The 15,128-nt window shown below is 38.1% G+C and overlaps 1 protein-coding gene and 2 non-coding genes across 3 annotated transcripts in view; 2 read left to right on the top strand and 1 right to left on the bottom strand.

Annotated features, from left to right (window-relative positions):
• Positions 1 to 226: 226 nt before the first annotated feature.
• On the top strand, positions 227 to 334 carry LOC127742927 (small nucleolar RNA R71). The gene has a single exon (XR_008004278.1). It is a non-coding gene; the product is annotated as a small nucleolar RNA R71 (small nucleolar RNA).
• A 7,328-nt stretch (positions 335 to 7,662) lies between these two features.
• On the top strand, positions 7,663 to 7,771 carry LOC127742502 (small nucleolar RNA R71). Its single transcript, XR_008003799.1, has one exon. It is a non-coding gene; the product is annotated as a small nucleolar RNA R71 (small nucleolar RNA).
• Positions 7,772 to 8,270: 499 nt separating this feature from the next.
• LOC110280226 (uncharacterized) overlaps positions 8,271 to 15,128 on the bottom strand; it is a 79,069-nt gene continuing 72,211 nt past the window's right edge. Inside the window, exon 11 of the mRNA XM_052262553.1 lies at positions 8,271 to 8,380. Coding sequence (XP_052118513.1) covers positions 8,271 to 8,380 — 110 coding nt within the window. The remainder of the gene's footprint in view (positions 8,381 to 15,128) is intronic.

Here is a 15,128-nt window from a genome sequence, read left to right as displayed (position 1 = left end):
TCATAGCATCAATCTCAAGAACTCCCTTCTTCTGAGGCATCCCATTATTCACAGAATTCCTCTCAGAAGTGTACATGAATTGGTTATTTGCAACCATGTCAATAAGTTCTTGAGCTTCTGCAGGTGTTTTCTTTAGGTGATTGGATCCACCTGCAGAATGGTCCAGTGACATCTTAGAGAACTCAGATAGACCATAATAGAATATATCCAGAATGGTCCACTCTGAAAGCATGTCAGAAGGACACCTTTTGGTCATCTGCTTATATCTTTCCCAAGCTTCATAGAGGGATTCACCATCTTTCTGTTTGAAGGTCTGAACATCCACTCTAAGCTTGCTCAGCTTTTGAGGAGGAAAGAACTTAGCCAAGAATGCCGTGACCAGCTTATCCCAGGAATCCAGGCTATCTTTAGGTTGTGAGTCCAACCATGTTCTAGCTCTGTCTCTTACAGCAAAAGGGAAAAGCATGAGCCTGTAGACTTCAGGATCTACTCCATTAGTCTTAACAGTCTCACAGATCTGCAAGAACTCAGTTAAAAACTGATAGGGATCTTCTGATGGAAGTCCATGAAACTTGCAGTTCTGTTGCATTAGAGGAAGTAGTTGAGGTTTCAGCTCAAAATTATTTGCTCCAATGGCAGGGATTGAGATGCTTCTTCCATCAAAATTGGAAGTGAGTGTAGTATAGTCACCAAGCATCCTCCTTGCATTATTATTTTTGGCTGCCATCTCCTCTTCCTTTTTGAAAATTTCTGTAAGGTTGTCTTTGGATTGCTGTAATTTAGCTTCTCTTAGTTTCCTCTTCAGAGTCCTTTCAGGTTCAGGGTCTGCTTCAACAAGAATATTCTTATCCTTGCTCCTGCTTAAATGAAAAAGAAGGAAACAGAAAATAATAGTAATAGGGATCCTCTTTACCACACTAGAGAGATTCCTTTTAGTAGAAGAATAAAAGAATAGAAGAGGGAAAAAGTAAGAATCCAAACACAAGGGGGAAGAGTGAGTTCGAATTATTGAGATGAAGAGAAGTGTTAGTAAATGAATGAAATAAATAGAAAGAGATGAGAGAGGGAGAAATTCGAAAATAAATTTTGAAAAAGGGTTAGTGATTTTCGAAAATTAAGAGAAGAAAAATAATTAAAATTAGAATTTGAAACAATTAGTTAATTAAAAGAATTTTGAAAAAGAAGGAAGGAATTTTCAAAAATTAGAGAGAGAAAAGTAATTAGGTGGTTTTGAAAAAGATAAGAAACAACCAAAAAGTCAATTAGTTAGTTGAAAAATATTTGAAATTTAATTTTGAAAAGATAAGAAGTTAGAAAAGATTTTTGAAATCAATTTTGAAAAAGATATGATTTGAAAAAGATATTTTGAAAAGATATGATTGAAAAATATATTTTGGAAAAGATTTGATTTTTAAAATTAAAATTGATTACTTGACTAACAAGAAACTAAAAGATATGACTTTAGAATTTAAAGATTGAACCTTTCTTAACAAGAAAGTAACAAACTTCAAATTTTTTAATCAATCACATTAATTGTTAGTAAAGTTTTCGAAATTTTGAAATAAAGATAAGAAAAAGATTTTGAAAAATAATTTTAAATTTTCGAAAATCATAAAAGGAAAATGAAAAAGATTTGATTTTTGAAAAAGATTTTGAAAAGATAAGATTTTTAAAATTGAAAATTTGACTTGACTTATAAGAAATAGCTAAGTTTTAAAAATTTTTGACTAAGTTAACTCAAATTTTCAAAAATAATGAGCAAAATAAGGAAAAGATATTTTTTTATTTTTGAATTTTTAATGAGGAGAGAGAAAAACACAAATATGACCCAAAACATGAAAATTTTGGATCAAAACACTTAATGCATGCAAGAACACTATGAATGTCAAGATGAACACCAAGAACACTTTGAAGATCAAGATGAACATCAAGACTTATTTTTGAAAAATTTTCAAGAAAAGAAAAATATGCAAGACACCAAACTTAGAAATTTTTAATGACTAGACACTATGAATGCAAAAATGCATATGAAAAGCAACAAAAAACACAAAACAAAAAAATATCAAGATCAAACAAGAAGACTTACCAAGAACAACTTGAAGATCATGAAGAACACCATGCATGATTTTTGGAAAAATGCACAAATTTTTAAAACATGCAATTGACACGAAACCTAAAATTTGACACTAGACTCAAACAAGAAACACAAAATATTTTTGGTTTTTATGATTTTATTAATTTTTTGTATTTTTTTTCGAAAATAATCTTTAGAAAAAACGAAAACAAAGAAAAAATTTTTGAAAGATTTTTGAAAACTTTTTGAAAAGAAAATTACCTAATCTGAGCAACAAGATGAACCGTCAGTTGTCCAAACTCAAACAATCCCCGGCAACGGCGCCAAAAACTTCGTGAACGAAATTGTGATCATCAACAATGGCGCCAAAAACTTGGTAGCACTCTCAAATGTGAATCACACTTTGTCATAACTCCGCACAACTAACCAGCAAGTGCACTGGGTCGTCCAAGTAATACCTTACATGAGTAAGGGTCGATCCCACGGAGATTGTTGGTATGAAGCAAGCTATGGTCATCTTGTAAATCTCAGTTAGGCAGATAATAAATGGTTATGGAGTTTTCAAAATTAATAATAAATAAAGAATAAAATAAAGATAGAGATACTTATGTAATTCATTGGTAGGAATTTAAAATAAGTGTATGGAGTTGCTTTGTCCCTATTGAATCTTTGCTTTCCTACTACCTTCCTTCAATCCTTCATACTCCTTTCCATGGCAAGCTGTATGTAGGGCATCACCGTTGTCAATGGCTACATCCCATCCTCTCAGTGAAAATGGTCCAAATGCTCTTGTCACAGCACGGCTAATCATCTATCGGTTCTCGATCATGTCGGAATAGAATCTATTGATTCTTTTGCGTCTGTCACCACGCCCAACAATCGCGAGTTTGAAGCTCGTCACAGTCATTCAATCCATGAATCCTACTCGGAATACCACAGACAAGGTTTAGACTTTCCGGATTCTCAAGAATGGCCGCCAAAGGGTTCTAGCTTATACCATGAAGATCTTGATTAAGGAATCCAAGAGATACACGCTCGTTCTAAGGTAGAACGGAAGTGGTTGTCAGTCACGCGTTCATAGGTGAGAATAATGATGAGTGTCACGGATCATCACATTCATTATGCTGAAGTGCAGCGAATATCTTAGAATAAGAATAGGCATGAATTGAATAGAGAACAATAGTACTTTGCATTAAAACTTGAGGTACAGCAGAGCTCCACACCTTACTCTATGGTGTGTAGAAACTCCACCGTTAAAAATACATAAGTGATCAAGGTTCAGGCATGGCCGAATGGCCAGACCCCAAAGTCTAAGAACTAAACGTCCAAAGATAAATCCCAAGATGTCTAATACAATAGTAAAATGTCTTATTTATACTAGACTAGTTACTAGGGTTTAGAAAAATAAGTCTAAATACAGAAATCCACTTCCGGGGCCCACTTTGGTGTGTGCTTGGGCTGAGCTTGAGCTTTACACGTGAAGAGGCTTGTTTTGGAGTTAAACGCCAAGTTGTAACGTGTTTTTGGCGTTTAACTCTGGTTTGTGACGTGTTTCTGGCGTTTTACTCCAGAATGCAGCATGGAACTGGCGTTGGACGCTAGTTTGCGTCATCTAAACGCGAACAAAGTATGGACTATTATATATTGCTGGAAAGCTCTGGATGTCTACTTTCCAACGCCGTTAAGAGCGCGCCATTTGGAGTTTTGTAGCTACAGAAAATCCATTTAGAGTGCAGGGAGGGCAGAATCCAACAGCATCAGCAGTCCTTTTTCAACCTGAATAAGATTTTTGCTCAGGTCCCTCAATTTCAGCCAAAAAATACCTAAAATCATAGAAAAACACACAAACTGATAGTAAAGCCCAGAAATGTGAATTTTGTAATAAAACTAATAAAAACATCCCTAAAAGTAGCTAGATCCTACTAAAAAGTACCTAAAAATAATGCCAAAAAGCGTATAAATTATCCGCTCATCAAGTACCCGCTTCAACTGCTGGCCTCTGTGTACCCACTCGATGTAGGATCCAAGTGAGTGCATCATCTGTGGTATTTGAAGGACCTCCCTGATGGCATCTGGGCTGAAGTCAATGACGCTTCCCCTTACAAAAGTTATGTGGTCCCTTGCATTAACTCTAGACACATCCTTGTAGGTAATCCACATGTTTCCATAGAATTCTTGAACCATTAACTATCCTGCCTGTGGGTGTGGATTGCACAAAATTTTCCATCCTCTGTTCTGAATTTCGCGTTGAATTTCTAGGAATTCATGTGTTTGAAGCTTAAATGGTACCTCCAGTAGGACCGGCCTCTTGCTAGTGATCTCATAGAAGTGCTCTTCATGCAACTTAGAGTGGAAGCACCCTGAATCATGTGAACCGGTGGCTGGTTCCTTTCCTTTTCGCTTCTTGGAAGGCTTGGTGGTCTTAGGTGCCATAGAAATAAACCAAACAAAACAGCGAAGTAGCAACACCAAACTTAAAATTATTGCTCGTTTCCGAGCAAAATAAAAAATACAAAGAGGGAGAAGAAAGATACAGAAATTGAAATACCAGAAAATAAAAACCAACTCTAAAATTTATTTTTCTGTTCCCCTTTCTTTTTTTTGAAGCTAAAAGTAAAAAGAAATAGGAGAGAGGGTTAAAAGGGGGAGGCACGGTCAATGGGGCAGGGTTTCTTGAGGTTAGGAAGGGGGTTCACGGACAGGTGCAAGGGATTGGGTGTTCGTGTTGTGGTTCAGGGGTGCAAGCTCAAGGCATTGGGGAGTGTAAGTGATGGGGAATATGGATAGGAGGGGGGTTGTGTGTGTTGTGTATAGAAGGAATAGAAAGAGTTGTGGTGTGAAGTCGAAGGGAACTTGGGTTTATATAGAAGGGGGTTGGTGGGGAGGAGGTGTTGGTTTGAATGGGGAATTAATGAGGGGGTAGGTGGGGTTGATCACGGGATTTAGGGAGGTTTCAAGGCTGGGGTTTGGTTGGAGTTTATGAAGGGGAATATATGGGGAAAGGGAGAAACTGGTTAAAGGCAGGATGGGAAAGGGGCTATGGTTGCAGATCGCAGGGAGTCACAAGAAAGAGAAGGAATCAGGGAAGGTTGGGAATTGATCTGATGGATTTTGGTGGGATTTGGGGTTGATTTGACAAGATTTGGGGTTGATTTGGCAAGGATTTGGGGGCAAGGAGTGAGCTGGCGCTGAACTTGAGGGGAGAGGAGTTCAGCACCGTGATTTATGTGTGTCCAATCTGCTCTCCACGCTGAACTGGATGCAGCCCAAGTTCAGCGTGGGCCTATCTATTTTTTTTTTTCTTAAAATTTTTTTTCAAATTTTTTTTCTTCACGCTGAACTTGGAAGGAGCCAAGTTCAGTGTGGACCTTCCCGAATGTAACTCCTAATTGAGACTCATATCCCACGCTGAACTTGAGATATGCCAAGTTCAACGTGGTTCTTGGCTCTCTCTCATGCTGTTTACGTCGTCTTCCATGCTGAACTTGGAATTTTCCAAGTTCAGTGTGGGTCTTCAACACTTCCTCACAACTTGCATTGTTCTCCATGTTGAACTTGGAATTTCCCAAGTTCAGTGTGGGTCTTTAAGCATTTGCACCCACTTTACGTCATTTTGCCACGCTGAACTTGGAATTCTCCAAGTTCAGCGTGGGCTTGGCAGTGTCTCTCGCTCACATTACACGTAACTCCACGCTGAACTTGAAAAATCCCAAGTTCAGCGCAGGACAGGCAGAATCAACCTCCTCCAGAGCGTCCAAACATTTTTCTAAGTGTCCGGTTCTTGTTTTAAAATTTCTGCATGATCAAAGCACAAGTAAAACAAAGGAAAACAGTAAAAATTCAAGAAAAATCAAACAAATAATATAATCAACGCAACGGAAAAATAACTAAGGATACGAAATCATCGGGTTGCCTCCCGACAAGCGCTTCTTTACCGTCACTAGCTTGATGGTCAGCTCCACTAAGGAGGAGGATCATAGGAGTTTAGCTCTTCTCCCCTCACTGTGAATCTTCTCCCTGTGTCCTCATAAAGTAGCTCAATATGCTCCAGAGAGAGGATTCTATTTACTGTATAAGTGAACACTGGATTTTTAGTCAATACTACCTTCATTTTTGGGGAGAAGTCTTCAGCGGGAATCTTTTTGTTTCTCCATCCCCTGGGTACTTTCTTCTTTTTGGGAACCTCCGTCTTGGTGGATGATGCATTCCCGACACCAAACTTAGGTTTGATGTCAGGAGGAATTTTATTGGTTGTCATCAAAGGAAGTTTGAGCTGCAATTTCTGTTGTGTATCATCAGGGGCTTCTTGAAGGTTTGGATCAATAAGCTCAGACTGCATGCACCTCTCTTCTTCACCTACTGAATGTATATCTTTGAAGACATGAAAGACTAGTTGCTCATTATGCACTCTAAGCACTAATTCACCTTCTTCCACATCAATCAAAGCTCTTCCAGTGGCTAGAAATGGTCTTCCTAGAATTATAGAGGCAGTCTCATCCTCCCCTGTGTCTAGAATCACAAAATCTGTCGGGAGGAAGAACTTACCCACTTTGACCAAGACATTTTCCACTAATCCATATAAAGGCTTTATAGATTTATCTGCCATTTGTAATGCTATCCATGTTGGTTGTGCCTCTTGGATTTGCAACTTCTTCATCACAGACAAGGGCATTAGATTGATGCTTGCTCCTAGATCACATAACGCTTTCTCAAAGGTTGTGCTCCCAATGGTACATGGAATTTGAAAGCTCCCTGGATCTGGCATCTTCCTTGGTAAGTTATTCTGAATTATGGCACTACATTCCTTAGTCAAGACCACTGTCTCATCCCCCTTTAAAGACTTCTTCTTTGACAACAACTCCTTCATGAATTTGACACAGAGAGGCATTTGCTCCAAAACCTCAGCAAAAAGAATATTGATTTGTAACTTTTTGAAGACTTCCAAGAACTTCGAAAATTGCTTATCTTTGGTCTTCTTTTGAAGTCTCTGAGGATATGGCATTTTAGGCTTGTACTCATGAGCCTTTGGCAATGTAGGATAAGTGTCAAGAGAGTCTGGGAATGGGTTGTCCGCACGCTTTGGAGGGACGCGCTCTACTTCCTCTTTCTTCTCCTCTGGAGCTTCTTTTTCAACGGGCTCCTCATTAACTTATGCTTTCGTACTTGCCACTTGTCCACTTATCAAGGTTATAGCCTTACATTCCTCTCTTGGATTTGGAATTGTGTTACCAGGAAAGCTATTAGTGGTCCTCTGATCAATTTCATTAACTTTTGTGGCTAATTGACCCATCTGAATCTCCAAGTTCTTGATTGATGCTCTGGTTTCCTATCTAAAACTTGCCAACATTACTTCCAAATCATTGTTCTGCTGGGAATGAGAAGTTGCTAATTAAGATGATTGAAACTGGTGGTTATTAAAATTATTCTGTTGAAAACCACCCTGAGAATTATTATGAAAATTATGTGGCCTCTAAGGCTGCTCTCTCCACCCAAAATTTGGGTGATTTCTCCACCTGTAGAATTATCTAAGAACATCTTGGATATTTAACCCAAGCCTGCATAAAAGATATCTAGTTTGGTCCATTTGAAAAACATGTTTGGAGGGCATTGCCTAGTCAGTAGCTTGTATCTCTCCCAAGCTTCATAAAGAGTCTCCCCATCCTTCTGTCTGAAGGTCTGAACCTCCACCCTAAGCTTAGTCAGCTTCTTTGGTGGGAAAAATTTAGTAAGAAACCTAGTAACAACCTTGTCCCAAGTATCCAAACTCTCCTTGGGTTGAGAATCTAGCCACAGCTTTGCTCTGTCCTTCAAGGCAAATAGGAAGAGCATGAGTTTGTACACCTCAGGATTCACCCTATTAGTTTTCACAGTATCACAAATCTGCAGAAAATTAGAGATAAACTGATTGGGATCTTCCTGAGGGAGTCTGTGATAGTGATAGTTTTGTTGCACCAAAGTGACTAGCTGTGGCTTCAGTTCAAAGTTGTTTGCAGCTATAAGAGGCACCACAATACTTTTTCCATAAAGATCTGCAGTAGGAGCATTGTATGAGCCAAGCACTCTTCTGGGTTGCTCATTCCCAACTGGATTTGCCACATTGGCATTAACAGCATTATTATGATCCATAGTGGACTATGCATCCTTGTACAGTCTTGCTTGTTGTAAACGCCGCCTGAAAGTCCTTTCAGGTTTAGGATCAAAGTCTAACAGAGGTTCCTTGTCCCTGTTCCTGCTCATAAACAGACAGAAGACAAGAAAATATGGAACTCTCTATGTCAGAGTATAGAGAATTCCTAGTGAGGTAACCTGTGTAAACAAATAAAATTAAAATATTAAATAATATTATTATTATTATTATTATTATTATTATTATTATTATTATTTTAAAACTAAACAATAAAAGGAACAAGAAAGAAAATGAAACAGGGGAGGGGGTACTAATGAAAAAGTGGGAAAGAAAAAAAATTAAAGGAGCAAAAAATAAACAAATAAAAATAAATAAATAAATAAAATAAAAACTAATACTAAATCAAAACTAATTAAAAGAAAAATTATCTAATCTAAGGAATCAAGCAACGAATAGTTGTCAATCACAATCAATCCCCGGCAACGGTGGTGCATGAAATTGTGATCACACTTTTCACAACTCCCCACAACTAACTAGCAAGTGCACTGGGTCGTCCAAGTAATACCTTACGTGAGTAAGGGTCGATCCCACGGAGATTGCCGGCTTGAAACAAGCTATGGTTATCTTGTAACTCTTAGTCAGGAGATTAATGATAAGAAGAATTTTGTTGAAAAAGTAAAAGAGCATGAAATGAATGATACTTGTTATTCAGTAATGGAGAACAGGTTGAGGTTTCAGAGATGCTCTATCTTCTGAATCTCTGCTTTTCTACTATCTTTCTCTCTCAAATGCGCAAAGCTCCTTCTATGGCAAGCTGTATGTTGGTTGATCACCGTTGTCAATGGCTACCATCCGTCCTCTCAGTAAAAATGGTCCAGGTACAGTTTTTATATGACTAATCCTCTGTCGATTCTCACTTGTGTCGGAATATGATCTCTTTATCCTTTTGCACACTATCACTATGCCCAACATTCGTGAGTTTGAAACTCATCACAGTCATCCCTTCCCAGACCCTGCTCGGAATACCATAGATAAGGTTTAGACTTTCTGGATTTCAGGAATGCTGCCAATTGGTTCTAGCCTCTACCACGAAGGTTCTAATCTTACGGATTCGAATGCTCTGTTGTAAGGAGAGGCAAGTCAAACTCGTGGATCAGAAACCCAAGAGATACGCACTCAAGCTGTCGCCCAATGACTACATTGAGCTTAGATAGAATGGAAGTGGTTGTCAAGCACGTGTTCATAAGTTTGAGAATGATGATGATTATCACGGATCATCACATTCATCCTATTGAAGTACGAGTGAGTATCTTAGAACGGAAGCAAGCATGATTGAATAGAAAATAGTAGTAATTGCATTAATTCATTGAAACACAGCAGAGCTCCTCACCCCCACCTATGGGGTTTAGAGACTCATGCCATAGAATATACAATATAAAATGTAAAAAATGTCATAAGTCCCTAAATGAATCTCTAAATGTAGTTTTTATACTAAACTAGTAACCTAGGTTTACAAAAAATGAGTAACTAAGTGCAGATAGTGCATAATTCCACTTCCGGGGTCCACTTGGTGAGTGTTTGTGCTGAGCTTTGAAGCTTTTACGTGCATAGGCCATTGTTGGATTTAAACGCCAGCTTTGGTGCCAGTTTGGGCGTTTAACTCCAGTTTTGGTGCCAGTTCTGGCGTTTTATGCCAGAAATGGGTTTCTAGCTGGCGTTAAACGCCGGTTTGGGCCATCAAAGCTCAGGAAAAGTATGGACTATTATACATTGCTAGAAAGCCCAAGATGTCTACTTTCCAACGCAATTGAGAGCGCGCCAATTGGGTATCTCTAGATCTAGAAAATCATTTCGAGTGCAGGAGGGTCAGAATCCAACATCATCTGCAGTCCTTTTTCAGCCTCTGAATCAGATTTTTGCTCAAGTCCCTCAATTTCAGCCAGAAAATACATGAAATTATAGAAAAACACACAAACCCATAGTGAAGTCCAGAAATGTGATTTTTGAATAAAAATTAATAAAAACACAACAAAAAGTGAATAAAACATACTAAAAACTATATGAAAACTCTACCAAAAAGCGTATAAAATATTCGCTCATCACAACACCAAACTTAAACTGTTGCTTTTCCCCAAGAAACTAGACAAATAAAATAGGATAAAAAGGAGATTATGGTTCAATAACATCTCAGAGTCTTTAATGAAGCTCAAATTCAAATTAGATGAGCGGGGCTTAGAGCTTTTTTGCTTTTGAATAGTTTTGGCATCTCATTTTATCCTTTGAAGTTCAGAATGATTGGCATCCATAGGAACTCAGAATTCAGATAGTGTTATTGATTCTCCTAGTTAAGTATGTTGATTCTTGAACACAGCTACTTTTGAGTCTTGGCTGTGACCCTAAGCATCTTGTTTTCCAGTATTACCACCGGATACATAAATGCCACAGACACATAACTGAGTGAACCTTTTCAGATTGTGACTCAGCTTTGCTAGAGTCCCCTGTTAGAGGTGTCCAGAGTTCTTAAGCACACTCTTTTGCTTTGGATCACGACTTTAACCACTCAATCCCAAGCTTTTCACTTAGACCTTCATGACACAAGCACATGGTTAGGGACAGCTTGATTTAGCAGCTTATGCCAGAATTTTATTCCTTTGGGCCCTCCTATCCACTGATGCTCAAAGCCTTGGATCTTCTTTACCCATGCCTTTTAGTTTAAAGGGTTACTGGCTTTTTCTGCTTGCTTTTTCTTTTTCTTTCTTTTTTTCTTTTCTCTTTTTTTCGCCTATTTTGTATTTTTCACTGCTTTTTCTTGCTTCAAGAATCAATTTTATGATTTTTTAGATTATCAATAATATTTCTCTTTTTTCATTATTCTTTCAAGAGCGAACAATTTTAACATTCATAAACTTCACTATAAAAAATATGTACTGTTCAAGCATTCATTCAAAGAGCTAAAGTAATTCCACCACATATAAATAATTTGAATTTTTCTTATTTTTTACTCAAAATATTTGCACCCTTGCTCTTCTAAAAAATCTACTATTTTATTCATGTTTGATGATGATAAGAGGAGTAAATTATACCCAAATTGATAAAAATAATACTAATGCTCATGCAACTCTAATACTAATACTCATGCAATCCTAAAATAGGTCTCTAATAAGAGAAGTTATCGCAGAGTTAGCACTCAACAACTTTTATTTTGAGAGAGAGAGAGGTGCTCCCTCAATCTGTGGGACGGCTGGCTCATCAAAGGACAGCTTCTGGCGCTTTAGCTCCTGTATCTCACTCCCTTGCTTCTCCTATTCTTTGAGCTGTTTGCAGAGCATGCTGTTCTGATTCTACTGCTCTTCTTTGAGTTGATCCATAGTTTCATGTGCCCTCCTCTTGATGAGGTTGTCTTGAACTTGAGGTCCATGCATTACCTTTTTGGTGTTTGGGCGTTCAACTGGGATGTACTCATCCACTCCTATCTTCACCCCCACATCTTTACATAACAGACTGATCAAGCTTGGGTAAGCCAATTTGGCCTCAGTGGATTCCTTGTTTGCAAATATGTAAATATCACAAGGAATCAACTGATGAACCTCCACTTTTTTTCCTAGCATAATACAGTAAATCATCACTACCCTTTTGACAGTGACTTCAGACCTGTTACTGGTGGAAAGTATAGAATGCCAAATGAAATCCTGCCAGCCCTTAGCAACTGGTTTGAGATTTCCTCTCTTCAGCTGGTTTGGGACATCTTTTGATTTGGTTATCCACTTGGTTCCAAGGAGGCATATGTCCTCTAGAACTTGATCTAGTTTTTATCTTTAGCCATTCTCCTATTAAAGGATTCTGGATCATCTTATAGGTGAGGAAGTTTGAGGACTGCTCTCACTTTATCAAGATGGAAGTAAATAACATTTCCTCTTACCATAGTCTGAAAGGTGTGGAAGGAATTTCCCTCTATTCTTTGCTTATCTGTCATCCACAGATTTGCATAGAATTCATGGATCATATTTCTTCCAACATGTATCTCAGGATTAGCCAGGATTTCCCAGCCCCTGTTTCGAATCTGCTCTTAGATCTCCGGATATTCGTCTTCTTTTATATCGAATTTAACTTCCGGGATCACTGATCTTTGGCACATAGTTTTGAAGTAATGGTCTACATGTTCTTTGGTGCAGAACCTTTCATGTATCCAAGGTTTTGGATTGTTTTCTTTCTTGCCTCTTGGAATAGTTTGTTTTCCTTTAGGGGCCATGATCTTGGTCTATTTTGACTCAGTTGTTACAGAGAAACACACTAAACATAGAGGTTTGCTTGTCCTCAAGCAAAAGAAAGAAAGAAGAGGAAGAGAGGGAGAAATAGATTCGAATGATGGGTCTAGGAAGGTGGCCGAATGTGTTTTAAAAAGGGAGGGGGAAATTGGTTTCAAATTTTTTTTTTTGAAAAAGAAAAGATAGAAAGATATGATTTGATAAAAGATAAACATAATGTGAAAAAGATAGGATTTGAAAATTTAAAAGATATGAAAAAGATATGAGGAAGTAAAATCTGAATTTTTGTTAATGCATAAAAAAATAAAAGATAATAATGGATGAATGAAAAAGATTTGGGAAGAAATTGTAGAGATAAATGAGTTTTAAAAGATATCTTGAAAAAGAATTGAAAAGAAATTTCAAAGATTTTATAAGATTATTAATTTTTTGAAATGGGGATTGAAAGATGAAGATTTGTAATATTATTATGCAGAAAATTATGAATTAAAATAAGAAAATTTGAAAAAATTTGAATTAGAAACGAAATTCCCTCCCTCTTGCTGTTCTGGCGTTAAACGCCCAGAATGATATCTATTCTTGCATTTAACGCCCATCTGGTGGCCACTTTGGGCGTTTAACGCCCAACCAGGTACCCTGGCTGGCGTTAAACGCCAGAAAGCCTTTGTCACTGGGTGTTTTTCTAAACTTCCAGGAGGCTGTTGTCTCTGGCATTAAACGCCCAGAATGTTGCCCATTCTGGCAGTTAACACCTAGAATGGTACCTTTACTGGTGTTAAACGCCCAGAATGATAGCCATTCTGTCGTTTAACGCTCAGTTTGCTATCTTTACTGGTGTTTAAACGCCAGTAAGCTTCTTTTCCATTGGCTTCTCTGTTTTTCTGTTCTAGACTCTTCTGTTACTCTGTAAACCTCTCCAATTGACCATATACCTTAAAAATAAACTATATTAAACTCGTATAATTATTATTTGAATAACAACACCTTTGCTAATGGCTGGGTTGCCTCCCAGATAGTGCTTCTTTACTATCTTTAGCTGGACTTTACTGAGCTTTAATCCAGTCTTAGTCTTGAGCATTCTTGCTCAACATTGCCTTCAAGATAATGCTTAACTCTCTGTCCATTAACAATGAACTTTTTGTTAGAGTTAATATTTTGAAGCTCTACATATCCATATGGTGACACACTTGTAATCATATATGGTCCCTTCTACCGGGGTTTTAGTTTCCCAGGGAACAATCTGAGCCTAGAGTTAAATAGCAGAACCTTTTGTTCTGGCTCAAAGACTTTAGATGATAGCTTTCTATCATGCCACCTTTTTGCTTTCTCCTTGTAAATTTTAGCATTTTTGAAAGTACTGAGTCTGAACTCCTCTTACTTAGTCAACTGGAGTAATCTCTACTCTCCAGCTACCTTAGCATCAAGGTTTAGGAACCTGGTTGCCGAGTAGGCCTTGTGTTTCAGTTCCACTGGCAGATGATAGGCTTTTCCATACACAAGCTGGTATGGAGAGGTTCCTATAGGAGTCTTGAATGCAGTTCTGTATGCCCACAGAGCATCATCCAGACTTCTTGCCCAATCCCTTCTACGGGTATTTACAGTCCGTTCCAAGATTTATTTTAGTTCTCTATTTGATACTTCAGCCTGCTCATTTGTCTGTGGATGATATAGAGTTGCCGCTTTGTGGTTAATTACATATTGGATCAAAGCAGAGTCAAGCTGTTTATTGCAGAAATGAGTGCCTCCATCACTGATCAGTACTCTAGGGACACCAAACCTGCTGAAGATATGCTTCTGGAGGAATTTCAGTACTGTCTTAGTATCATTAGTGGGTGTTGTAATTGCCTCTACCCATTTAGATACATAGTCTACTGCCACCAGAATATAAGTGTTTGAATATGATGGTGAGAAAGGTCCCATGAAGTCAATACCCCATACATCAAACAACTCAATCTCTAAGATCCCTTGCTGAGGCATGGCATAACTGTGAGGCAGATTACCAGCTCCCTGGCAACTGTCACAGTTACATACAAACTCTTGGGAGTCTCTATAGAGAGTAGGCCAATAGAAGCCACATTGGAGGACCCTTGTGGCTGTTCGCTCTCCTCCAAAATGTCCTCCATATTGTGATCCATGGCAGTGCCATAGGATCTTCTGCGCCTCTTCACTAGGTACACATTGGTGGACGAAATTGTGATCCTCAAAGTTGGTCTCTTTGTATTTGTATGAAATAAAAAATACCCCAAAGAGATCATGGTGTGATAAATTGGGATCTTAATAATCCCTGGTGTGATCATAACTCCGTTCAACTTAACCAGCAAGTGTACTGGGTCATCCAAGTAATACCTTACGTGAGTAAGGGTCGATCCCACAGAGATTGTTGGTATGAAGCAAGCTATGGTCACCTTGTAAATCTCAGTTAGGTAGATTAAATTGGTTTATGATGAGTTCGAAAATTAATAATAAATAGAAAATAAAAGGGATAGAAATACTTATGTAAATCAATAGTGGAAATTTCAGATAGGCGTATGGAGATGCTGTGCTCCTCTTGAATCTCTACTTTCTTATTACATTCATCCAATCCTTCTTACTCCTTTCCATGGCAAGCTGTATGTAGGGCATCACCGTTGTCAATGGCTACATCCCATCCTCTCAGTGAAAA

Source organism: Arachis duranensis, chromosome 1 (assembly GCF_000817695.3).
Source record: "Arachis duranensis cultivar V14167 chromosome 1, aradu.V14167.gnm2.J7QH, whole genome shotgun sequence".
Classification (NCBI taxonomy): domain Eukaryota; kingdom Viridiplantae; phylum Streptophyta; class Magnoliopsida; order Fabales; family Fabaceae; genus Arachis; species Arachis duranensis.
The sequence above is the reverse complement of the archived record's forward strand: the minus strand, read 5'-3'. Positions and strand labels throughout refer to the sequence as shown.